Consider the following 27,344-nt stretch of genomic DNA (forward strand, 5'->3'; position numbering starts at 1 on the left):
CCATATTCTGTTCAAACATAATTAAATGTGGCGTGATTTAGTTCTCTCTTGTCTAATCACATTCAATGACAACTATAAGTTATCAGTGTCAGAAATAAGATTGTGGACTTCAGGGGTCTTCCCATGTACTGTAGCATCTCTTTTGCATTTCCTTAAAAATAGCATTAATGATGCCTTACAATCACCAGTCTCCTTCCATACGGTTCCTCTAACTTCAAAGGCAGGTGTTCTAAAACATGACAGGTATGCAGCAAAGAGTCTGTGATTGTTGCATTAGAGTGGAATGGGCATTTGTGAACAAATGTTTTAGAAGCGGCTTATGGGTGCCCGCTGGAATGGGATTTTAGCCTTTTATTGCACTTCAATTTTATGATCTTGTTGCAAACTATAGTTTTCCTTATTCATAATGAAACTATTTTGCTACATCAGGCTAAGACCAAATTGAGATCATAGCTCAACAAGAAGACTACTCTCCTTTGATTAACTGTTGCCTGATCATTGTTGCCTTTTAGCAATTCAGTGGAATTGTGCTGTTCTTTGATTTTATACATTTTATTAAATGAAATTTCAGTTTAGAGGCCATGCTAGTAAGGCTGCCTGCACATAGATTCTCAATATTCTTAGTAAATTGTTCTTGAATACATATTTTGAGTACTGTACATTATGAAACTGCCCTTATATAAGCTGCATCACAATGAAGTGTCAAGGATTTTTTGTCAGCTCCTTATAAATGTGTATTCAGCTAATATAAGGGCAATAAAATGAATTAATGAATTTCAGTGCAATGGCATTATCAACAGTATGCTTGTCTTCTAATATGAAGCAATGAGGAACAGAATGGGATCGATAGATTGGGTAGTTTCAAAATTCTAGTTTCAAAAATGATGACTAACAAAACAGATAAAGAATTGGGTTTGAAGTATTTTTGGTTTAACACTGATGCCTTTAGTAGTGTAGGGTTGTAGAAAATGCTGGAAATAAATGCACAGAGTTTCAGAATTTAAAAGTTCTACTTTGCTGCCCTAACACATTTTTCTGCACTACTCAGATTTCTGAAGAATTTTTCTCTGATAGACAGTTGAAGTTAGTAGGACTACACTATTGTAGAAGATGGGGTAATGGATTCCTTAGGCAGCAGTGCTAAAATTCTTTTGTTCATGGAATAAAAGATATCTTTTGAAGGCCAAGGCTGTTCTGGGAATATTAGTAGCCTCACTGCTGTACATCTATTTTAAACAAATACAGGTGAAATAAAACAGAATTGTAATCTGGGATACTGTGAAGAAAAATCTTTGGTAACTATTGTCTTTTGGTGAAATGCAATTGGGCAGATGTTAAGGAAATGTATATGCTAAATTAACATCAGGACAGTGATTTCTTGTTGTCTTGTCCCACTTAATCTCAACTTTTTAACAGAGAAAGCTATATAGTTCACTATATTTGGAACTGTTTTATTTGAGCCTGGATTACCAGGCCTGAAGCTATATTGATGTTTATGTCAAATAAAAGATATCAGAAGTCTTTTAACCGGAGCCCATTAGGTTTCTGAGAAAGAGGATGGGGAATGCCAAAAAATAATAATAATAAAAAAAATAAAAAAGAGAAGATAGAAAAGGAGAACGAAACTGGGTCTGTCCACAGCTAGCTTCAATACCCTCTATAGTGCCTAGTTAAAGTGAAACACATTCCTATAAAATGTTGTGATGGCTACTAACCTGGCCAACTTTAAAAGAAGATTAGATCATGGTTTAGGGCCGTAAGTGCCTATATTAAGGTTAGCTGTGTATCATGTCCGTTACCAGAGGCAGAGTGCTTCTGTGTACAAGTTGCTGGGGCATACATGATAGAGTGCAGTTGTGCTCACATCCTGTTCCATACAATCGGCAGACCACTATGTGAGCAGAATATTGGGTTAGACAGACCTATGTTCTGATCCAGCATTTGTTGTGTTCTTTAAAAAGGCTGTCAATCCCTGGCCTAGCGAAGTTATTTTGGAAAACAAAGTTTATGTTGTATAGTGGTAGCAAGAATGCAAGACTGTGTCCAAAGAGAAATGTTTCCTGCTTGTTCATAAGAATCATAACCGAGCAGAACCTTGTGTTCTCAAAATGTTTTTGTGTCCCCCAAAATGGCAGTCTTTTTAGTGTGGTGCATTTTCTGGCAGTTTTTTTCTGCCATGTGGGTAGGGTATGGGTGCTTAGGACTTACAAAGCAGAATGGCAATGGAAGATGATTTTTGAATAACAGGGTCTTGTGGATCATTTAAAGCTAACAAGTTTTATTTGGCACAAGCTTTTGTGGACTGTAGTCTGCTTCTTGAGATGCATCTGTAGAAAGCTTATACAAAATAAGGCTTGCCAGTCTTTAAAGACTTCTCAAATCATTGTTTCTGTTTTAACAGATTAACACAGCTAACTCCTTGAAAAATAACTTTAAAAGACAATTAAAAATCTATTAATCAAATATGAACCTGTTTAAGACTATAGAAAGAGTCAAGCTAGACTTCATCATTAGCCTGTCTAGCCCAGCATATTTTCACATAGAGTCCAACGGGTTGCCGATGGCAAGTCTGTCAGTGGGACATTACAGCTGCTCTGTCTATTTAGTTCCGGAGGAACTGCTGTATATGTAGATGGAAACAGAAGGGCTTCTTTGTGGTCATCTGTAGGTGAGCATGGTTTTTGTTTTTCATAAATAGCTGAATAACCTTTAGGTTAATGAGATGAGACAAACATTTAGCACTGTTTTAATGCAGAGCGCTCCTACCCTTTGGCCACTGACAGTACTGCTAGCCGTACAGTAGGGGTAGGACTTTGGTAAGTTGCTAGGAATCCCAGGCTGTACTTTCAGAACATTCTGAAATATTTTATTGTGCATAAGTTTGCTTTTTTATAATTAAAAAGGGATTGTCTTCGTCTTGCAAGCATTACATAATTGTACTGGGGGATTGTGCCCAGAAATAAAATTTGCTGAGGACTATCACTTTCCATTCAAGCAGTATTTACTGTGAAATCTTTTTCAAATTAGAAAATACTAGATTAAATGGTAAAAAAACTGGGAGGCAATGTTAATTTTCTCATACTGTGGAATGATTGAAAGAAAGAAAGCAAACAAAGTTCTGAAAGGTTGTTAGTTGAATGAGATTTTAGCAAATTATACAAGAGTGACTGAGAAGAACATCTCATGATTAAGCTGCTGTTGCTGCTGCATGGTACAAACAAGTTTATTCCTGTTAGACCCTCAGGGTTTATGAACCTGAAGGTGTGTTAGCTGGATTCTATGCTATTGGACTCTTAATGTATTGAGAACAATATTGTTTAAACTTTTTTTTTCACCTACCCATATTGTGGAGCTAAGGTACACCATAAATCTGCCCCAAACTTGTTATATAAAAAATATCAAATATCTTTATTCCACCCCACCCTCAAATCATTGATTTTCTTTCTATGAAGACCCTTTTCAGAGTGTACTCCAGCAGAGATTTGGATGCAATAGATGTAACTTTGTGTGTAAGTCATATGGAAGGTCATATGGAAAGAGTAGTAGTCAATGACATATATATTCCTTGACAAGAAGTATTAGTATTAAATAGCATGGTGGACTTGATTTAAATCACAATTTAAATTAAAAAAACATTTTGATGACTTTTTGATTTAAATCAATTTGATTTTAAAATACTGTAATAATTGATTTTTATCCACCCTGCTAAATACTGTAGCTGTTTTTGAGAAGCAGATTAATGGTATTTTATTTAATATACTTCATGGATATATTTTATTTAATATACTTCATAATGTACTTCAATGTATGATCTACATTGCTTTGTTTTAGGTAGCCCTTCTATTCCTGTGATGTCATTCTTTTTGTTTGCTTTTAATTTGGGGTGTAAAAGGGTCTGACTTTCTGAAGGTTACTGGGAGATCAGTGGTTGAAGTAAGGTGTGTTCTAAACTGTACCGAATGTAAGCCAACTTTCTCAAATGTTATGTCCACCCAGTGTACAGCTATGCTATAGTCCAGCACATTTGGAAATACTGTACTGTACAAGATTGAAGACTAGTCTAAGCCCATTAGTTAGTCATCTTTATTTCTACAAATGTTGTTTTTGTTGTGCTGAAGGATAAATTTGAGCTGGTTTCCTTTCTTTTACTAAAAAGTTCATTTCTTCATTTTGAAAAGTATTTAATGGAGCAAACTGGAGAGTTATACAAATCCTCCAGTAACTAAAAACTTGAACTTTTATGATTCTAAAGTCAGGATTATATTGTTTATAGACTGAATTATGTGTTTATGTTTATAAATCTGTGTTTGTATTGAAAATCTTTAAATTGTGTTGTCATAAGAATTGCCATCTCCATGGGCATCTTTCTGATAATTTTATGACAGTTGTGCAGTTAGATTGTTAGAAAACTGGAAAGGTCTGGAAGGCAATGGTGGACCTCCATTCCTAATACTGAATTTACCACCTTAAATGCTTAACATTGTGACTTGTACTGGTCTAGTAACCTGGTTTTAACTGGATGCCAACCTTGTCTAGATGCTTATTTTGGTGTTAAGAGCAGCTTATTTCAGATTAACTTAAATCTGTGCCTACTTGACTTAAGTTACAATTGAAATAGGTTTGATAAAACAGAAATAAGATTTCACACAGAGGTGTCTTAGTCCAGGTACACCAACTGATCCCCCCCCCCAAACTGAAATTTATGTGTTTGTGGGAAGACTGAATCTTATAAATTCCTTAAGTGTGTTCTTTCAGCCACTTCCCCCTCTTTTTCTGGAGGGGTAAACCTTAGCAAATTTCCAGCCTTTAACTTTCTGATGTGTCCTCTTTTTCTGCAAATTGTGGAATGTATTTTCCTTTGTTATACCTATTTGATCCCTTTCCTTGCCCATACAGAGTGGTCTCAGTCTTCCTTTTGTTATACAGTATATGCCTTGTGTTGTTAAGATGAAGTTAAAACATTATTTGGATACTCTCTGTAAGTAAAATACAGTGCTTAATTTAAATGCACATTATGAAAAACATTGTGGTGTAGTTTTTTTACTTGTTTACGTAAGAAATTATCTAGGTCAGCTGCTCTTGTGTTATACTGGGAGTGACTTGTTCCTGCACCAGTGGATGGGACACTCCTGTGGCATCTTAAAACATGAAACACTTTATAAAACTGGGGAGAGCTTAAGTTTTTCATTTCATTTGTGGTTCAGGTCATATTTCTATGGCAAGAAACTTTACCAATAGAAACATCTTAGCCACTCTTGATAAAGTCCAGGACTTGTTGTTTTGGAAACTTTTTGGGAGACAGAGTAGCTGGTTTTCAATATGCATTTCTGTCTAGTATACACTACAAATCCCAGAAAAGTCTCTCCAGTTTACAATTTGTTGCATGCCGGGACATGTAGGCATCATTATTCTCATAACAGCTATTCGATAAACAGCTGTGTTCCCCAAAGAAGCTATAAAAAAGTAGTTGTTTTAAAAAAGCAAGTCTGGAACATAGAACAGTTGCCTGTTGCAGCAAAGAAGATACTCCTGTGACCTCTTAAAAACAGTACATTTATTACAGGATGACTTTTTGCAGATAAAGGTTTCTGTTAGTGTTGGATTAAGAAGATGCAGGATGGAGGAAGCTGTTCATTGGTATTTGCTTATAAATATCCAGAGGAAAGACAAATTAATTTTTTATTAATGTTTATTGCTTCTGTCTGTGGCATTTTTTTCTATCTCTGCCTTTCTAATGTTAAGGTTACTATTGCTCAGTAATGCACACTTTATAGTATACTGTATCACCTTTATCTATTGTAAGTGGTAGTTCTTTTCAGACCCTGTGTTTCTGACCCTACAGAATATTGTAATTTCTGTCAGTAATTCATATTGGCACTAAGAGGTCATGAAGAACTGGCCTTGGGAACTTCCTTGTTTAGAGCCAGCAAAGACAGCCTTGTCGGTATGAATGTCTGAGATCTGTCTGTTGTTTGTTTACTGACAGAAATTGTATTTTAGAATGCTGCAAATGTTTGCTTCATTTATACTGACTGGGTCTGTCTCTTCCCAACTTTCAGTGTATACATTCTGTAAACCTGTTCTTTATTGTCAAAAAACATTTTTGAGGTTTTAGGGAAGATTTTGAAAGTTTTTTTAAAAAATGTATCTGTTACCATTATATGCAACATCAGTCATGTAGCCTGGGTTCCTAGTGCTACTAGCTGTTGGCCACTTTGTCTAGTAACATGTTAAAAGAGTGTCTGTTTGTCAGTACTGTGTAGAAGGTGAAGTAAACCTCAGTAATATTTCTTTGTGCTTTCTAAAGCCTTGAAAAGCAGCTGGGTCCATTTAAAATAAATAACAGAATTAATGTTTAATATAGCTCTTCCTATATGTGGTGTATATGGGACATGCAAGTGAAAGCCGGACATATGGAGTTCCAGGTGAAACAGAAGTTGGCAGTAAAGAAGCAGTTTCTTATAGATGGCTGTAGTTTCTTAATATAAATATAGTTAAGAGTAAATATAAGATGTAGACAGCCCATGTCAGACAGATAGCAAGACCTTCCATATCAGAAGCAAGTACTGTACAGTATAAAGTTTTTCCTCTTGCTTAACTTTTCTTCACAGTAAATCTGTTTATAAATCTAAAAAGAAGGGCTTTTAAAATGCTTGGGAAAGAATCTCCTTAACCATATAATTAAATATATAGATATAAATAAGAAATAAGTTTTCAGAAAGCATGACAGTATGTGTGATTAATTCACCCCTTTCTAGAGTTTGAATAAGAATGATCTGTGATGAAGTACAGGCCTTTGGCCAAAATATACAAATGAAAGCCGGGACGTGGTGGTGCTGCGGGCTAAACCGCAGAAGCCTGTGCTGCAGGGTCAGAAGACCAAGCAGTCGTAAGATCGAATCCACGCGATGGAGTGAGCTCCCATCGCTTGTCCCAGCTCCCGCCAACCTAGTGGTTCGAAAGCATGCAAATGCAAGTAGATAAATAGGGACCACTTTGGTGGGAAGGTAACAGCGTTCCGTGTCTAAGTCACACTGGCCATGTGACCACGGAAGATTGTCTTTGGACAAACACTGGCTCTATGGCTTGGAAACGGGGATGAGCACCGCCCCCTAGAGTCGAACACGACTGGACAAAAATTATCAAGGGGAACCTTTACCTTTTAAATGAAAGCCAGAGATTGTAAATTTAATTTAAGATTAGCATTGGTTTAGATTATGAACATGGCAGACTGAAATTAGGATTAACTAAGAATAAATATGGCAGTTTTTAAAGTCCATGACCAGTGAGGTCCATTGTAAAATATGCACTCTTGTTTACTAAAGGTGTGTCACTGTGGATTTGGGAAATCATCTGTAAAATGGGATAAATATGGATGCTGAAGCTACAGTAGTGGCAACTGAGGTTTTAGATTCTTGTCTGAAATACCTTAATTGTTTAATAAGTTGTATGTTCCCAAAGTATGCTTTTAAAAGCTTGGGAAGAAAAAGAACTGTTAACACTATATATCTGTGCAATTCAAAATGTGTCCTTTAAGTTCTTCTATAGGTGAAACCTAGTGTTCATGAACCTGAATGATGGGCAGTAAAGGGCAGATAAAAAAAGCATTTCTTCACACAATATATAGTTAAATTTATTTTCTCATTATGTGGTGGTCATCAGTATGGGGCAGCTTTAGAAAAGGATTAAAATGTGTGGTGGCTAAGACTGTCAGTGCCTATCAGTCATAATAGCTATATACTCATCCCCAGGATCAGAGGCAAGCATGCTTTTGAATACCACTTGCACTGCAACAGGATGAGGTGTACGTGCCTTTTTTCGTCTGCTTGCAAGCTTTGTTACTTTGGTGCGCTACTTGTGTGCTTCCCATAGTACAGTATCTGGCTGATCATTGTGGGAAGTAGGATTTTGGCCTAGCTTTTTCTGAGACCAGTGGAGAACAGACTAGTGGCAATCATATACCACAACAGAGGAAGAAATTGTTTTTTGTTAATTCCCCTGGAACCAGTCTTTCTTGATACCCTTATACTCCAATCTGTTTTATTTTATAGTGCTTTCATCTTATAATGTCAGTTCTGACATACCTTTGGTTTTGTTCAGTACTTCTACTCCAGATTCAGCTGGTCACACTTGAGTGTGATAGATTGTCACTGGTGGCAGATCTCATTATACGGATCACCTGCCTCTCTCACTACCTAGAAAAGATACTGCTTTTTGTGAAATTGTCAATTTATGTTGTGCAGTATCTTTTCTTACATCTCTAGAACCAAGAATTTGATTCTAAAAACTTAAAAATAGACCTAATTTGACTTGGTTGAGTTCCCAGCCCTTTTGTTCATTGTTCCGTAAGCCTCCCTTGAAAGGTTGTCAGTCCCCTGCCCCCCCCAATCATCATAACATTCTGAAACACGTTGTGTGGTTCTTTAGGTATATCACGAGTAAGTATCTTCTGAAAGCAGGATTGTTGACTTTAATTTTTAGTTTAATCAGATTATTACTATCTGCTAGCTTCTGAGGAAAGCGACAGCCTGAAATAGTAGGGCAAATGGTAGTCCAATATTTCTTTTGTGTTAATGTTCCTTAATTTTTCTGAATTAGCTACAGAATGTTTTTCTATTCTGCAATGATGTTTATGCAGTTCTTCATGTATTAGTAAGCAGAATAAGGAAGCAATTCATTTATTCTTTTGAATATGTACCTTTGGAAAATGGCTTATAGCTGAAAGTGTGATATTAGGTGTATAATTGGTATATTCAGAACATTTTTGTCATTTTCGAATTCTCGGTTGCAGAACATTCTTTTATACTGGAAGATGGAATACCTAAAGTGATACTGGTGATGCTTGTGTATAACTAGAAATTGCTAGAATAACCTATGATGCAAATAGCCAAATAGTTTACTAGCGATATCTGCTGGACTTTAGATGTATTCAGATGTAGGAATACAAAGAATGACATGGAGAACTCAGTATAAGATGAGTACATCGGATGCTATGCTTTAGCTGCTTAAAGGTATAGACAGGTGATTATTTTTGTGCTGCAATGAAGTTGTGTTTCCCTGCACTATTGCAGCCCTAAAATGTAGGGCTTGGCAGTAGCAGTATTTTGTTATAAAGAGGTAGCCTTGTTGTCTTGGATGAGGAGCCATTGCTTATAGGAACAGAAAGCTTTGCAGTCTTTTAAGGCACTGGTTCTTAACCTTTGTTACTCAGATGTTTTTGGACTGCAACTCCCAGAAGGCTTCACCATCAGCTCTGCTGGCTGGGGTTTCTGGGAATTGTAGTTCAAAAACACCTGAGTAACAAAGGTTAAGAACCACTGTTTTAAGGGACATGTATTTTCTCATGTGATTATCTAGATAAATATCTATCTACAGTATCTTTAGAGATTCACTGCAGAATTTTCCTAGGTATTAGCAGGTGTACTAGGTGGGGATTATTTGTTGTACTGATAGTTAATACACAATAATAACATGCCGCCAGATTGGTTTTGATTTATGGTGACCTTCCTTATGGTTTCTTAGGTATAAAGTATCTGTAATGGTTTACCATTCCCTTTTTTTGGAGGCACTTTGGAATGTACAGCTTGCTCAAGGCTACAGTGGACTTACGGAATTAATCCGTATTGGAACGGTGGCTGCAGGCTGAAAAGTCTGTAGGTCGAGGCTCCATACAATACATTGAAAACTGATTAATGCCATAACCGGCCATTTTTGTTCCATTTTTGTTCCATTTTGTTTTTTTCTGGTCTGTAGATTGATTCTCTGGCTGCTTCAGGAACAAACTTAAAACCTGGCTATTTGTGCAGACTTTCCTTCCTGCCATATCTTAGTTTCTTATATTTTTGCCACCTTGGATTTATAATATATGCTTATTGGTTTTATTGTTTATAAATTTGTAAACCGCCCAAAGTAGACCTTTGGTCTAGATGGGCAGGATAGAAATCCAATCAATCAATCAATCAATCAATCAATCAATCAATCAATCAATCAATCAATCAATCAATCAATCAATCAATCAATCAATCAATCAATCAGTAAGATGATGATGATGATGATGTGCCAGCAAGTTAATTCTGACTTATGGTGACTATTTCCCTGGATTTCCTAGGTAGAGAGTACACAGAAATGATTTACTATTCCCTTCTCCTGGGACTGTTCAGCTTGCCCAAGTCTACATAGGCTGCCCCTTCAGGGATATGCACAGTAGGGAATTGAACTCCCAACTTCTGGCTCCACAACTGGATACCCAAGTCACTGAGCTAGCCAACTGTGGTGATACTTACTATACAGTAAATACTTAGGAAAGTTGTACCAAACATATCTATTCAAGTTACTTTGATCATGCTTGAAGGAATTTTGACTTTTCCAGGGCAGAGCTTTGTAAATATGTCAGGGCTCAAGTAGAATATTCATTTAGTGGCTGAAATCCAGTTTGGTGGGCATCAATAATGACATCATCACCTGGTGATGTTAATCTTTATTTTATTTTAATTTAAAACTCCCTATCTATCCCTTCAGATTCTGGAGAAGCCTCTGGGAACCCAAGGGTCTAGGATGAGATTTTGACATGTGAAAATTCAAAAATATATTGATAGGCTTGAGCACTGGGCTGAAGATATCAGAATGAAATTTAACAGGAATACTGTATGTGCAAAGTTCTACATCTAGGGCCATGGTTCCCTCTGGTGTATGTGTGTGCAACTCTGCCGGCCCTCTGTGCAGGGCTCCTCCTACACAGCCCTCTTGGTTCTGTTTGTGGTGGAACCACATGTGTGTCTGGGGAGATTCATGCACACAAGGGGCAGAGCCCCACCCAGAGAAGCCAAAAATTAGAGAGAACGTTGCCGGGGGGGGGGGTTAAATTGACTCAGTTATGCTGTAAGTGAGAATGATCTTGGAATTGTGGATCAAAAGCTGAATATGAGCCCACTGCAGTATGGTTGCAAAAAGGAGGAATGTAGTTTTAGAATACATTAATAGAAATATAGTCTCCAGATCTTGTGGCAGACTAGTTCCCCTCTCTTTAGCACTGGTTAGGCCTCATTTTGAGTATTGTGTCGAGTTCTGGACACCATACTTTAAGGATGCAGACAAACTGGACCAATTTCATAGGAGGGTAACAAAGATGATCAAGATATTGGAAATCAAACCCTGCAAGAAAAGACTGAAAGAACTGACATATTTAGCCTTGAGAAAAGAAGACTGAGGGGGAGATACGATAGCACTTTTCAAATACTTGAAAGGTATTCACGCAGAAGAGAGCAGGATCTGTTCTTGATCATCCCAGAGTGCAGCACACATAATAATGGGCTGAAGCTACTGGGAGCCAGATTTAGTTTGAGTATCAGGAAAAACATCTTAACTGTTAGAGCAGTATGACAGTAGAACCAGTTACCTTGGGAGGTGGTAAGCACTCCAGTGCTGCAGGCATTCAAAAGAAAATTGGACAGACACCTGTCAGATCTGCTTTGATTTGGAATTTTGCATTGAGTGGGTGGGTTAAGCTTGATGGCCTTGTAGGTCCCTTCCAACTCATTCCTAATTGTTGCCAGATGGATGGCAATGGTCCTAATCCTGTGGTGGGATTCTGGCAAATTTCAGATATTAAAGCTCTGCCAGTTCTCCATCCCAGGGCTTTCAGAGGCTTCCTCAGGGCCAAATGTGATCTCTAGGGCCCCTGAAACCTGAGGCAGGGGTAATAGGAAATTTTAAATTAATTTCAAATAATGTTTACTTTCTCTAGGTGATGGTGTCATCGCTATGGTGGAGTTACATGACCTGGATTTCAGCCAATGATTTATTGACCATATAGTGTCCAGGTCCTTAAAGAACAGAAATCTGTAAATAGCCAAAATAGTACTAGCGGGATGGAAGGAAGGCATGATGGCTTGACTGTAGGTAGGGGCACAAGATTAATTCTGTAGGTATCACAGGTATAATCAGCAGGCAGTTGAGTTCTAGAACATATACTGTGCTTTCATACCTTGCTCTTTGGTGTCTGTTTTGATTTACATTAAGACTTCTGCCATTATTAGGCCAAAAGGATTCCAGAGCCTTTGCACTCTTGGGAAAGTTCAGTTGCGTGCACAAACCTGGCTGCTGTAGAGGTCTTATGTCTAGAGACAGAATTTCGGGCAAGCTTCTGCTTGTCACTGCTTTGCATTAAACCAGTTTAAGGACCCAGCCTTCTGCATTCCCATGTGTGGCATGCACCACTCCCTACAGCTTTTTGTTCTTTAAATTTGGCTTACTGGTACACTGCATGGTGACACAGGCAGCCACTATAACTTATGTGTGAGAATTGTGAGGTCCATGTAAATTGGACCTTAACATCAAGCAGTCATGCATGGTTTAAGCAATTGTAAATTATGCCCATTTAAGCTGAAATTGCCTTCTGAAATAACTGTGCTGATAACCTTCTAAACTGAGGAAATGCCAAAGCAAGGTGACTGAGACTTTCATACACATCTCTGTATATGCAATAAACACAGCTTAATAGCAAAGAAGCATAGCTGTTCTCATTCTCAATTTGCCCGGGATGAATCAGGCTGCCTGTTGACCCATGTATGCCACTCCTTTGTATTTACCCATTAATGGCAAAAAGTGAGCTCTTAAGTCCCACATAGATTTCAGAATTGTATGATCCAGAAACCTTTATGTATCCATATGTGGCAATGTCTGAACAGGTACAATATGTGTGTGGCACTCTGCCTGCTGGAAGCTTGTAGAGCAGTCCTCCTTCCTGCTGTTGCTTCTTCGTTGAAATACTTTGGCTTCTGTCCAGTCTGCGTACCCTGAATTATACTAACATCATCCAATTTAAATTCCATTTTGAAGATTTTTTTAAAAGCATGTGAGATTGAGAGAGATGGCAAGTGTGTGAGCATGTGTGTATATTGTTGGTTATACTTTCTGCCTCCTAGAATTTCAGCGATCCTCTGAACATACCACAGGTTTGATTATTTTGGAAGATAATTTATTACTAACTTTTAAGAGGATGGAGGGTTAACATCAGATTTATAATGGAGGAAGGGGCTGAACTTTAACTATGGAGAAGCTGCCACTGCTCCATAATTGCTGCACTGTGTCGTGTTGCCATGGTTCCCAGTGCTAGTGTCTCTGCATGGTTTCTGAGAGTGGGGCCAAAGCAGCCAGTCACAGCAGAGCTTCTGTGTACGTGTTTAGGGAGTTCAGACTTGTACTGGCAAGGAAGTGATTAAAGAGAGCCGCTGCTTAGGGTGTTGGGACAGGAGTTGGGTATTTCCCACCCCAGATTGCAGATATGCTTTTGTTCCCTTCTCTTCCTCAAATGGACTGTATGTAGTGAGGAATATTATAAGAAGGGACATGTTTTGCTTTTCTCTCTCCCTGATGTCCTTCAGTCAGAAGATGATGACATGTGGGATTCCTTCCTCCACCAGATAGTGGGGTGGGGTAGCTGTCGGGAAGGGAGGCTGCTGCCTTTGGATTGGCTCAGGCATGTTTTCATCAGAGATCCTTGGCTGGCTTGCCATCTGCATAGGCAGTGAATACTTTTCTCTGGCGCAGACCTTGTTCCTTGGGATTGCATCATCTCTGGGAGAGCAGCCAGGTCCGGAGCACTAGTACAAAGACTTTGTGAAGCAGATGCGGCCTGTTCCGTCTCTGAAGCATTCCTACTCCTTCCTGCTCATCCTTCCCACAGGAATCTAGAAAGAGAGCTTGCTCTGAGAGCCTCTCAGTAGGTCAGCTGCCCTTTGGACTCTGAATCCCAGCTGTTTCCTGTACACCTGGCTGATGCAATGTCTGCCTTTGAAATCCCTGCTGAAATTCACTCTGGAGCTGTTCTGTTTGCCTTTTCTGGGAGTGGCCAAGCAAGCAGAATGTGCCTGTCACATGGTGTCCTTGACTATAAGAAACATACAACCAGATCTGTAGATACAGAAATATTACCTCAGCAAGCAATCTCTGGCCAGTTTTCTCTGTGGGATATGTTTTTTCTGGTAACATACATAGAGAATATGTACTCTACGTTGCTGACTTTGTATATGCTGATCTGCTGCAGCCTCTCTGAATTGTCATGGGGATTTCCTATGTTCTCAATATGAATCTGGGTTCCAGTCTTCTTACTGTATCATCTTTTGTGATACAATGAATTGCATAATTTTTCTCTGAAAACTCTTTAATACAAAATAGAAGTAATAATTTACAGAGTTTTTTTGTGGGGAGGCACAAGTGCAAATATACATATGTGTCGTTGTAGTCATTCACTTTTGGTTTTGTAGGCAAATGCTTCCCTATGGATTTCAATAGTTTATTGAGAAGCGTATTGTTAGGGAGTGTTCTGTTTGATATTTTGGTCCCTCTATTTTTAATGATGAATCTTAAAAGACTTATAGTATTACTACTTGGTCGTAAACATGTTTTTGGTCACTCAAACTGACATGCTTGTTGCTAGAGCTTCCTTATGGGAGTTCTATATTTCACTGCTATTATTCTTATTTAAATCTCTAGTATTGATGTTGCCAGTCAATATGCAGAGATTATGTGACTGTTGGATGGTTACTTTCTCAGACACACTTCATGTGAAATTGTTTGATATCAGTCCATATGAAACCATATGAAAGGATAACAACCGCATTAAGATTTTGTAGGATGTAAGCTTGTGCAATGAATATGCTTTAATTTTGGAAATAAGGAAGCAAAGAGACAAATAATTGATTATTGAACAGCTGGAATTTTAAATTCACATGTGAAGAAATGTTAAAAGATAAATCATGTCTCTTCATATGAATTGGCCGATTACAGATCAATGAATACTGTACTCTAGAATGCATGCAGTATGCCTGGCAATATGTCAGAGACCCACACACCTCTTTCATAGTCATTACCACAGTATCTGAAGTGACCAGGGTGTGCTAAGTTGATCATAGTCAAATATTAAAATAAACTGCAGTCTCCTGGTTTGTAATTTGTTTCCAGTTCAGCCTTCAGTTCTGAAGTTGCCTGTTCCTTTTTAGAATAATTCATCTGGACTTCAGTTTTATTTGGCTTGTCATATTCTTTTTCTTATCAGTCAGCCCTTCCAGATTATACATACATTAATTTCTCTTTTTCTTTTTATGCCAGTTGCCTCACAGGTAAATAAGAAGGAATTATGTTTTTTAGGTTTTTCATTTGTAAATTATAGGATATGGAGTTCAAAGCCAGAGTTTGCAGGTAACTTTTTATGTTTGACTTATTATTGCATGACACTTAACGTCCCTTTTTTCAGACACTTTTTAATAATAATAAATTTTGAAAAATTTGATAGAATTGAGAATTACTTCTTATATTCTTATGCAGCCAGGCCAACATACATATTTGCAAATACACATTTTGTAATGTAAGAGTGGCTAGGCCAGTGTTGCCAGCATTTGACCTGATACTGCTTATGTCTAGAAACTACGTTTTTTGAAGGTTCCTGCATTACAAAATATGAGCATCCTACTGTAGCAGAGATATTCTTGTGTATGTGAGGCTGGTTATGAATGAAGCTTTAAGGTCTGTTAATGAGTGTGAAGACAAAAGAATATGATGTCGAAACAATTAGAAATAAGATGGTGTCACTGCAGTATATGCTATCTTACAGGTGGTACCCAGTTTAGCGTAGTGGATAGAGTTACAGACTAGGACTTAAGGGTCAAATCTCTTCTCAGCCATGGAAATTCATTGGGGGATTTGAACTGGTAAAGCCACACCTTAAATATCTCACCGACCCTGGAAGTCCTATTAGTGTTGCTATTGGTTGGTTCTGACTTAACAATATATAACTAACTAACTGCAGTATTTGATACAGTGTTTTTCATTATATTCCTTACTGTTACTTGTTGTTTGGCAGATGAAGTATTCGTGTATAGAAGACTTCTGTGGCATAATGCCTGGTTTTGTGCTGTTCCAAGACCATACCAGCTATGTTTTTTCTTCTTTTTCTTTTGGCTGTAGCTGATATCAGGCTAAGATCTAATGTGCCTTGTGCTGGCCTCCTCCTCATGTGTTTTCCGTCTCCAAGTGTGGTCTGGGAAAAATGAATCCAGAAGTGCTGGCTGCAGTTTTCTTGTTTGGAGTGCGTATCTTGAGTTGATAGATTCCTCTGACTGCCTATATTTGTTTCAACTTTTTGAGTCATTGTCCCAATAGGAGTGTGTTTCTGACCAACACTGTACATTTTTCAGTTTCCATACATTTTTGTGTGTGTTCAACTGTTTTTTGTCATGATCATAATGATTTTTTTCAGACCTAGTTTGACAAATAGTAAGAAGGTAGTAAAATTGGGTATAGTTGCTAGTTTTCCTATTGATAATGCAAAGCCATAAAAACTGCAAGGGCACTTTGTATATTTTAGAAAGCAAAACATTTGACTAATAATACTTTCACACACCTCTTTCATATGCATTACCTTTCTATCTAAAGTGACTGAGATACACTCAGTTGATCATCATGCTTGGTGGTGGGAGCCACAGATTCATTTCAGTGTGCAGTTTTGACACTAACTGGTGAATTAACCTGAGGGATGGATGTTTTCAAACTTTTTTCACAGCACTTATAGGATAAAATGTAAGGTGTGTTGAAATGTTGACTTTGAACTCTTGGAGCAACATTGGAAAGTATCTAGCTTTTTTATTTTTTAAATAGTTTTTCAAATGGATGAACTTGCCAAATATATAATGTGCGAGTCCTCAATATAAAAGTGTAATTTAAATTAAAGGAACAGTAGTAGTTTATCCTGAGGAGAGATTCTTGTGCACATATGAAAACACCCCCCCCCCCCCGAGTTTCTACAAATTTCACAGCAGACATTGCGGTACTTGAAAAATCCCAGTGGGCCCAAGATATGTTGTGTTAGCCCAGGATAACTGGGGATATAGAGGGCTAGTGTGATGTAGTCAGTAGAATGAAGGGCTAGAACTTTGGAGATCTGAGTTCAAATTTTCATAATAGCATTCTGAATTGAACGATTCTAATGTGCTTGTAGTTTGATGGTTCCAGGGCTTTTTTGCAATTTATATATTTGTGTCAATTTAATAAGTGTTCTGTAGGATATTAACTTTTGAAATAAGTAGATTATTGGCCTCAGTATCTTCAGGCTAGGTTGCTCTGCTGTGTGGGGCTGTCCTGGGGAGCACAACATTCTCAGATTCTAAATAATTGAAAATGCATGCTTCCAAGAGCATTGATGGTCTGACTGTAAAAATAATCTGTTCTAAAAATTCAGAGACCCAGTTTAACTTCACAAGATATTGAATCCTGCTGTTCTTAGAGTGCAGCCAGTATTGGACTACATTGGATATGGTAAAATTAGAATATTGACATTGTTCCTCACATAAAATATCTTTTACGCATTGTGAAATGCTTCTCTTTTAGGTAAAAAGGAGGGTTTCCTGCTTGGAAGGTGATCAAGTAAAATGGGCATAAAGTTGGTCCTTTGGCTAGAAACTTCCTTAATGTCCCTCAGTGTCTAAGATAGAGAACATGGTCTTTCATATGTCTTTTGATTCTGTTTCCCATCAGCCCCTATTGGAGTAGTTATAGTCCAGTAATATTTGGAGGACAAAAAATTCACTGTCTCTGGTTTAAATTAAGATCAAGTTATATGAGCAAGGGGTTCCATCCAAGAGGAGCTGTGCAGATTTGGGATTTTACAGTAACAATTCCCAGTACCCATGCTGTCCAGAGAATTCTGGGAATTGTAGTCTAAAAGCACAAAACCACAGAGGTGTACATCCAAATATATTTTACTACAGTGGTGCCTCGCTTAACGATCACCTCGATAAACGGCAAAACCACTTCGCGATAAAGTTTTTGCAATCGCTATTGCGATCGCAAAATGATGTTCCTATGGGGAAAAATTGCTTAACGATGATTGGTTCCCTGCTTCAGGAACCGATTTTTCGCTAGCTGACGATTTTAAAACAGCTGATCTAAAATGGCCGCTTGCTGTGCAAAGTGGCTCCCTGCTGTGCTTTAGGACAGATTCCTTGCTTTACAGGCACCGGAAAATGGCCACCCTATGGAGGATCTTCGCAAAACAAGGAGGTATTTCGCGCATTGAACCGCATTGAACCGGTTTTCAATGCATTTCAATGGGTTTTTAAATTTCGCTTGACGAGGATTTCGCTTAACAGCGATTTGAACGGAACGAATTATCCTCATCAAGCGAGGCACCACTGTATTTCTCTGAAGCTGAAATTAAATTACATGCTTAAATAAAAGTAAATTGTTTAACATGTCTTTCCTCTTGTGTTGATAGTACACCATGCTTCAATATTCTTTAAGTCTCTGTACAGACAATAGAGTTTGTGAACTATAACTTCTGGATGACTGGTCTCAGTATTCCCCCTTCAATGTTTCTCCTCTCAATGTTTCCTTGGTACTATATTAGGAAAATTCCTGTGGAGCTAGATTTTTATTTGTATGCCAGTAAAACGTCACCCAGAATTTAGAGGATGCCAGGGACATGGAGAATGTATTGGAAATGGAAATGGGTCAGGAAACAGGTAAAGTAAGATTAGCTGGTGCACATCAAACAGGAAAGCTTAGATGGATGAGACAGAAGCATGAAGGAGAAAGGAATTGAAGAAGGTTGTGGGAGTAGGGGGAAGCAATAGAATGCTAGTAGCATATAAAGAGTGAACAGCTGAGTAGGATCTAGAATCTGGAATCTGTGAACCTGGGAGCTAAAAAGGCAGTATGTGATCACTAAATGAAATAAAATATGTGACTAACATCCTTTTGCTAACATTTAGTATCTTAACAATTTTTACATGAAGATGGAAATACATTTGGTGAATGTGTGGCAATTTCTGACATCCAAAAATGAAGAAGACTGCATGTTACCATTTAATTGGGTGTATTTTAAAATCTTAGAGACTGAAAGTCGTAGCTGGTATGGACTTTTTGTTTCCTGCTTCTGCTGTCATATGTACTACAACCTTACTGTAAAATAAAAACTAATAATAGCCATTGAAAGGTTCATCTCACAGAAGTGCTTCTGGTTGAATACGAGACATGTAAAGGTTCTGCTGTTACCACCATTCTTCTACACCTTATTTCATTTTGATATCCAAGCAAATGTGTGGGGTCTGAAAACTGGGCTTCCTGAATTTGTATCCAGATCCCAGAGTGATGAACAGACGCCTTTGATTTAATCTTTGGCAAATTTAGACTGATAGACCTCTTAGATGTATAATTGCTCCCAAGTAATTCTGTTCACTGTTTATTTGTAACTTGCCTTCTAAAGGAGTGATATAAATGCCCAAATAACGTGCACTGTCTGTAGCTTCATGTCTTGCTATCACACACATAGAGAAAGCTATATTTTGATGGGATTGTTTGGCACAATCTACTATGTATGGACCATTGATTCTGGTAATGGAAGCCTCAGTTTATGAATTGATATTACAGTATTGTCTATGCAACCTTTGTTTGAGCAAACTTACTAAAATATTATTGATGAGTGCACTTACAGTTGGCATCTGTTTTGGGGTTGAAGGGATCATATTGCACATCAGGTATCAGAGTGGTTTTCCTGGCAAGAAAACATGGATGGTTTCGTAGTTTTAATCTCCTGCCTGAGAGAAAGTAATTGTCTTGTGGGGAAATCTGTTGTTGTGAGCATGACAATTTGAGCTACACAAAGAAACGCTCAATGTTTCACTCTTTTTGAATGTCACTGTGAAATAATTGCCTCTTTCCCCCCATCGCTTAACTCTTGAAGTAATCTGATCCTACCTGATGCCATGTCAAATAAAAAAGTAAGATAAATGCAGGAGACCATGTATAAGTTGGTAAAAGCTTTACTTTTTCCCTTTTGTTGCTTCAGAAAAAAAACTATCCTCATTCATGCTCAGTTCTGTCTCTATTGATTGGCAGTGCAGTTTTCTAAGGACAGATGCCCTTTTCTGTCTTTAAAAGAAAGGTGGAGGTTATCACCATTGTTGGGCATTAAATATGTTGGGTGCTTTGTATTTGATGCATTTTGTAGACTAGAGGGAATTTTAATGGCTGGGCATCCTTCTGTTTACCCTGTCTGGGGCTGAAACTAGGCTGGAAACCATGCCCCCCTCTTTTTGAGAATTCAAAGACACAGCTCGTGAGATTCAGCAGAAAAGGATTAAGCCCCCACAGTGCAGTCCTTTTGGTTTGAACCCAGCCTAGTCCAGCGGAGGGGGCACCCAGCTTCATTGTCTTATTGTTTTGATAGACAAAATGCTTCAGCCAGCTCTTCTTCTGGCCCCCAAACTCAGAGCCACATTGGTGAGATGGGAAGGAAAAATAAAAAGAAAAGTTTGAGACAAAGACTGCACTATTCAGCCTCCTGAATGATGAGGTAGTCTCAGATTTGATAGTTGTAGATTTTGTTTACAAATAGTGTTTCTGCTTTCCTAGCCTATGTGGGCTGTTTCCATACCAAACTACTAGGAAAACATTACTGCTGTCCTCTGTGCTGGGAACAATATTCCCAGGTTTATTGATCAAGCCGTCTCAGTTTCCTGCACAATAGAAACCTGATTGTATCCCTGCCCCCATGACTGCATAGCTGGATTCTGCAGTCTGTGTGAGAGGCTTTCTGGTGAATGTGGGCTATATAAACTAACTTCATAGTGGCTGCTTCCAGTATGAGATCTGCAGAATTCTGCCCACAAGACCAGAAAATGCCTCTGTTGTTGTTTCATAGTCTTTGCCTTTGTTCTTCCTGTTTTGCAAGAGGTCAAGTGACTTTGATGCTAAGCTCAATGTCTAGTTCATTGTTGGTAATTATTTGTAATGGTGCTGGTGGTTAGAGTTATCTAGCCTTGCTCCAATCTATGACTGCTGGTGAAGTCTCTCTCCTAGCGGAGACTGCCTATAAGCATAAATTGATTTTTGTGTTAGGGATGAGTCTTGGCATATTTCCTAATTCCATGAGAAATTGGCTGAGGGCTGTTGGACTTGAAACAGCAGACCTCTTTCTTTCACCCTGTGGCTGGCTCTTAACAAAACAAGCAAAAACATTTTGTGTGGCAGTATTTCTGAACTGCTATTTGTTGTAGGCAAATTCATGTTTAGATTGTTTGCAAATCTGAAAGAAATCCTTGGAATTCCCATGCTCTTGCCTGTGAATGCGTAGGGCTGTTTTTGTTTTTTTTTAACCTCAGAGTGTTAGAACAACTTACGTTCACAGCTTAATGCAGCAGTGGACATCTTTCTGTTTAGAATGGCAGCCTTCGAAGAGAATCTGCGGTCACACAGTCCTTTACCATACATGCACATACGTACACTCACACACTTATCCAATGTCCTAGTTAAACTCTTCATTTCCAGAAATATTCAGTGCATGAAATACAGTCCCTCAGCATGGGTGTTCCTTTTATGGCTGCAAACAGCTTTCCTGCCTCCATAGGAAGATCCTGAAGAGAATTCCCCGCCCCTCCCACATGATCATGTGGTTCCCCCTTTCTCCGCCTTCTGACAGAAGAGAACAAGTAACAGCTTTTTCCCAGCCTGACCTATCAGAGGAGTGATGTGATGGCTGACGTGTCATGCTTACTGAGAGATGGGAGTTGAAGTCCCAGCCTTTTCCCATTTATTGCAGTGCATGCTAGTAATAATTGTTCCTTCCACAGAAATTTGTATTGGTTGGGAGACTTAACTGGAAGAATACGCCAGGGTCAGGGACAGAATTAAAATACAGCATCTGTTTGCTCTCCCCCTCCCTCCCCCGTTATCTCCTATACCTCATCCTTATAAATTGTTAGCTTGTGAAGGAGGAGAAATTTCTGAATGGCTATTCAAACAGGATGGGCAGCAGCTGTTCCCAATTCTGTGCAGTCGGGATGAGCAAACTGGTTGTTAGTATATACAGTAGGGCAAAAGAATTGAAAAGAATTCCAGAAAAATATCTACTTCTGCTTCATTGACTATGCGAAAGCCTTTGACTGTGTGGACCACAGCAAACTATGGCAAGTTCTTAAAGAAATGGGAGTGCCTGACCACTTTATCTGTCTCCTGAGAAACCTATATGTGGGACAGGAAGCAACAGTTAGAACTGGTCATGGAACAACTGAGGGGTTCAAAATTGGGAAAGGAGTACGGCAAGGCTGTATATTGTCCCCCAGCTTATTTAACTTATATGCAGAATACATCATGCGGAAGGCTGGACTGGAAGAAACCCAAGCCGGAATTAAGTTTGCCGGAAGAAATATCAACAACCTCCGATATGCAGATGATACCACTCTGATGGCAGAAAGTGAGGAGGAATTAAGGAACCTTGTAATGAGAGTGAAAGAGGAGAGTGCAAAAAACGGTCTGAAACTCAACATCAAAAAAACTAAGATCATGGCCACTGGTCCCATCACCTCCTGGGAAATAGAAGGGGAAGATATGGAGGCAGTGTCAAATTTTATCTTCCTGGGCTCCATGATCACTGCAGATGGAGACAGCAGCCCTGAAATTAAAAGGCACCTTCTTCTTGGGAGGAAAGCGATGACAAATCTGGACAGCATCTTGAAAAGCAGAGACATCACCTTGCCAACAAAAGTCCGAATAGTCAAAGCTATGGTTTTTCCTGTCGTGATGTATGGAAGTGAGAGCTGGACCATAAAGAAAGCAGACCGCCGAAGAATTGATGCCTTTGAACTGTGGTGCTGGAGGAGGCTCTTGAGAATCCCCTGGACTGCAAGGAGAACAAACCTATCAGTTCTAAAGGAAATCAACCCTGAGTGCTCACTGGAAGGACAGATCCTGAAGCTGAGGCTCCAGTACTTTGGCCATCTAATGAGAAGAAAAGACTCCCTGGAAAAGACCCTGATGTTGGGAAAGTGTGATGGCAAGAGGAGAAGGGGACGACCGAGGATGAGATGGCTGGACAGTGTCTGCGAAGCAACCAACATGAACCTGACACAACTCCGGGAGGCAGTAGAAGACAGGAGGGCCTGGCGTGCTCTGGTCCATGGGGTCACGAAGAGTCGGACACGACTAAACGACTAAACACACACAAAAGAATTGCTGGCTTGTGGTGAGGCAAGGTGGATGGGCTAACCAGTGTGCCTGCTACAGGTAGCAACTCTTGCTGGTGAGATTTCTGCACCTACCTTGATCCACAAACTCCTGCTCTCCAGCCTACATACAAGTTTTCAGAGTACTGTTCTCACAAAGCTGTTCCCAAAAGAAAGAAGCTCCCTGCCTAGTCTTGGATGGGCCTCTGACCTCTGTAGAGAGAGACCATCTAAAGACTACTCACTTCATGCCTCATTCTTTTTTTCCCCTAGCTGGCTTCTACTTTCATTTAACAGTCTGTGTATAGTTTGTAGGTAAGAGTAAACAATGCATTGGACATGAATGATCCATGTTTACTTAAGTCACTGCTTTTTATGTTAAATACATAAAAGTAAGGGGCATTCTTTCTCACAGATGCTTCTGTGTATTTTTCCAAGTAACGGTTTACATGTGTGTTGCAGTGAAGACTAATATGAGACACATGTATGTTCTGCTTTTATTCCAGAGTGCAAAACATTAGTGGCAGCATAGTGTTTGATGTCTTATTTCATCTTTCAGTTTCCAATGTTCTGGCCTTGTCTGTGGATTCTTCCACGAGCTCCTTAGATTTACCCCTGTTGTGTCCCTTTTATGTTACCCTTATCTCAAATGCGTGAGAAGAATTGGGGAGAGGAGCAACAGTCTCCTGTATGTCTATGAAGCTCAGTGACAACAGGGTTGTCATGAGGATAGTTCTTATATCATACATTGTAGAATGAACACATTCTTTCTGTGCTGCTGCTTACTCATTTTTCCATTGCCTGCTGTGGGATTGTCTGCCTCCCTGGCCCAGCCGTTCCATGCATGGCCCTCCCTTACTTCTTTTCTCCACCCACCCCCCTCCCATCAGCTCTGAGCACTGCCTCCCCAACTGGCAGGTTTGCCCATGTGACTATTTCTTGTAAGACAGGCCTACAGGCCTTTTGCCTGTGCACTGCAGTCTCTCTGGCAAATCACTGCATATGAACCAGGTAGCTATGTTTGAGAGGAGATTTTGAAAAAATAACAGAGACAACATTTCTTGTGTGAAGTTACCAGTTTCCTTTTAGCTTTCACTTTTTTTTCCAGTTCTATGATGGTTTGCAGGATAAACCATTTGTTGGAGGGATAAGCAAAAATGCAATGCATTGTTTCCTTTTTTTCCCCTTGGCAGGTTTCCCCATGTCCGTGACGTGTTGGCCGAGGCTCTGCGGCTGCTCCCCGCCCTTGGAGCTGCCAGTCGCTACCCTTTGGACTCCGTGATCCCTGACAAACGTCATGAGCATTGCAATCCCTCTGGGAGTCACTACACCAGATACATCTTATTCAGATATGGCTGCTGGATCTGAGTAAGTGCTGCCTAGCTGGCTAATTGTGGTGGGCATGGACTCAGACCTTGACTATCCCGGTGAACCTGGGACAGGTAGTTGGTAGGTAGTTTTGCCAGAGGTAAATCAGAAATCTCTGTGACTGAATGTGTACATTTTAGATCAAGATAGAATGCCAGAGAGAAACTCTACCCACTTCCCCTGCAACTGCATCCAAGACAAAGCACTTTGATTTAGAATACTACTTTCCCAAAGATCTTTAATTCACATCTGTTGTGTCCTACCTTGGTTGATAGGTGACTCGCAAGATATGAGCCCTGACAGTACTCTTCTTTTCCTCTCCTGTAGCCTAAGTTGCATGGTGCTGCTGATACAGATGGCTGTGTGATGTGGGTAAGGAGGATCTTTCAGGCATCAGGCCTCTTGCCTATCTCAAACTGTTATGTGGATTTTTACCCCTCTTAGTCTAGCTGTGTTTCCCTGAAAGAGGTTTAATGAGCAAGTAACTTGCAGGGAACTTTCTTTTCTAGAGACACCATAATCCATAGTGCAAAAATATCAAAAGCAGTGTCCGCAGGAAGGAAGATGCCCAGAGCCAAATTGCTTATTGAGCGTAGGCATGGAAGTTGTTGATGTTGTTTTATAGTCTTGGTCTTATCCTGAGCAGTTTCCCCAGCAATGGTAAACTGTGCCTTAGAAAGCCAGGCAAGGTATTTGAGCCACTTGCTTTACAGTTTGTATTTAAAAGGAACTAATTCCTATACATTTCTGGAATCCATTTGCCGGGCTTTTATAAGGCTCTGGTGTATAAGAGACATACTATTTGCTTCCCACTTTTGGAATATCTAGATTCAAGGTGCAGGATATTGCTTCTGGTTTTGTTTTCTAGTAGGAACACCCTAAACTCTGTTGAAACATATGTCCTTATCCAGTGAAGGATCATGCCTTTGCAGCTAGAGTCTGCTCAGTAAGAGAAGTTCCTGTGGAGTCCTTTACACTTTGTTCTGTCTGTATGCTAGATTTGTCCCAGATACACATCTTTTATCACAACTTATTCCAGTCACACCTTGTTTTGATAAATGTTTACTTTGTATTTCATTGTACTTGGTGGTGTTTTATTGTGGGCTGCCCAGGAGCCTTCAGGGCCACATTCCATGGTACTGTTAGGTTACTGTGGCTTTGCATTTTGTCATCTGGCATGAGAAAACCTGAGAAAGCTGTTGCTGTTACATCTGTCCTTGCCCTTCGTGGGAGCGTGGGGATGCAAGCAGCTGAGGCTATCAGCGATAGCGGTGATAATACTGTTTTGTAGTATTAGACTTCATTTATCTGAAGTGTCAGCCAGTTTGTGTTTATCATGCTATCATGATTTGCCAGCTTTTCACAATTGAAAAAAGCCACACTTTGAAGAGAATCTCTGTTTATGACATAATTTTTCAAGACCAAGCTGAAGGTGAAATGAAGGTGCAGACTAAGATAATAAGAAAGTGTAATTATCAAGTGGGTGGGTGGGAGGGATAGTTTGAGTCAGTAGAAAGTCAGGAAAGGATTAGAGATGTTCAAGATCAAGCTCATGTAAGTAGAACAGTACCTGGTTTTATGAATCCCCCCTGGGGGATGGGATTTTGAGTAAGAAGGTGCTATTTTACCAAATCCTTTTGTTTGTGTCTGTAATCTTTAGAGGTTGGCTGCAGTTACAACAGACATTTACTGGACCATAATCTCAGTGTGTGCTTGCATTGGTGGCTCCTCCTCCTCGTCGTCATCTTCCCTCTTGCTTCCTTCAAAAAGAGCAATTTCTCCTTCTGTCATTGAGGTTTTGACTGCACCACCTAAAGCTTTTCCTATTTCCTTTTCTTTAACGGGACTCCCACAGCTTTTTACTAATTGCCCGTTTTGTGTCATATTTTTGAGCTGATTTTTTTCTGCCACCTTGTGGTGGAAAATTGCAGTTTCATCTTCACCATGTAATCCTGTAAGAAAGAAATCCTGCATATTTTGGCTCACTCAGAGTTTCTGCCAATCCAGGTCATAGATACTTCTGCAGCTCTTCAGTAGCATGAAGTATGTATAGACTATCCTTGCCAAATTCACCCAAGAGCATCTGTCATGTAAAATTTGTCTCTGTTTTCAGTAATACACAGTAGTTAAAGAAGCAGGAAATATCTATTGTGGCTTGGGCATTTTTTTTCTACAAAGATTGGGGGTGCAGGGAGCTTCCAAAATAGTTTAAAGACCAGCTCTGGTAGCAATTCCCCCCCCCCCCGGTTATCTATTGCTGAACCAAGCTTGCTTAACACTCCTCATCCAGGGTGTCCCATTTGGTGGGCAATGGCCACTCTTCTGCTTTTTCTCCTTGCTTTCACAAGCTGGCTATTATAGATTTTATATGTCATTTAGTGCCCGTCTCCCACATGTCCATTCATGGCTGGATATATGTATAATCTGAGGAGGGAGGGAAAACAGATCTGGCTGTTTATTTGAAGAGAACCATTCTGGTCACTCACTGGTCCTGCTCTTGGCCCTTTCTGCAGCCCTGAGTCTGTGGAAGCTAGCCCAGCTGTTGGTGAGAAGAATGTGTATGCGAGTCATGGCTACGGGGCCTCCCAGAAACACAATTACCGAGGGCTGCCTTATGCAGTGAGTACCACCTCTGTTGTCTGCAGCAAGTTTCTATTTTACCCATTCTTTTTTTCTCCTCTCCCCGGCTTGTGCATGACTGAGCTTCATATCTTCTTAGAACACTGTTGTATTACCAAGAAAACACTGAATTTCTATTTAAGTGTGTGTGCACGTTAACAGAAAACTTATCTGAAAACGAATTCTAGGACTAGAAGAAGGTAAGGAGGCATTGTGTGGCCGGTCCTGGTCCAGTACAATTTCTTTCAGCAACTTATTTTTCCAACAAAGATTTCTGTGAGACGTGTATTATAAGCCTCAATATTTTGAAGGTGAAAATGGGATTCAGAATGGGAGGTTGTATGACTTCACATGCTTCCTGTG

The 27,344-nt window shown here is 39.5% G+C and overlaps 1 protein-coding gene across 3 annotated transcripts in view; it reads left to right on the plus strand.

Moving 5' to 3' along the window:
* SETD5 (SET domain containing 5) overlaps nucleotides 1-27,344 on the plus strand; it is a 67,253-nt gene that overhangs the window by 4,312 nt on the left and 35,597 nt on the right. For 2 of the 3 annotated variants that reach the window (XM_020808830.3, XM_020808831.3), the window contains exons 2-3: nucleotides 24,188-24,362; nucleotides 26,876-26,981. In XM_020808830.3, coding sequence (XP_020664489.3) covers nucleotides 24,292-24,362; nucleotides 26,876-26,981 — 177 coding nt within the window. In that variant the 5' untranslated portion in view covers nucleotides 24,188-24,291. Of the gene's footprint in view, nucleotides 1-24,187; nucleotides 24,363-24,689; nucleotides 24,735-26,875; nucleotides 26,982-27,344 lie in introns of those variants that run through there. The other variant, XM_078388779.1, reaches the window with a different exon arrangement.

Source organism: Pogona vitticeps, chromosome 2 (assembly GCF_051106095.1).
Source record: "Pogona vitticeps strain Pit_001003342236 chromosome 2, PviZW2.1, whole genome shotgun sequence".
In the NCBI taxonomy this organism is placed as follows: Eukaryota; Metazoa; Chordata; class Lepidosauria; order Squamata; family Agamidae; genus Pogona; species Pogona vitticeps.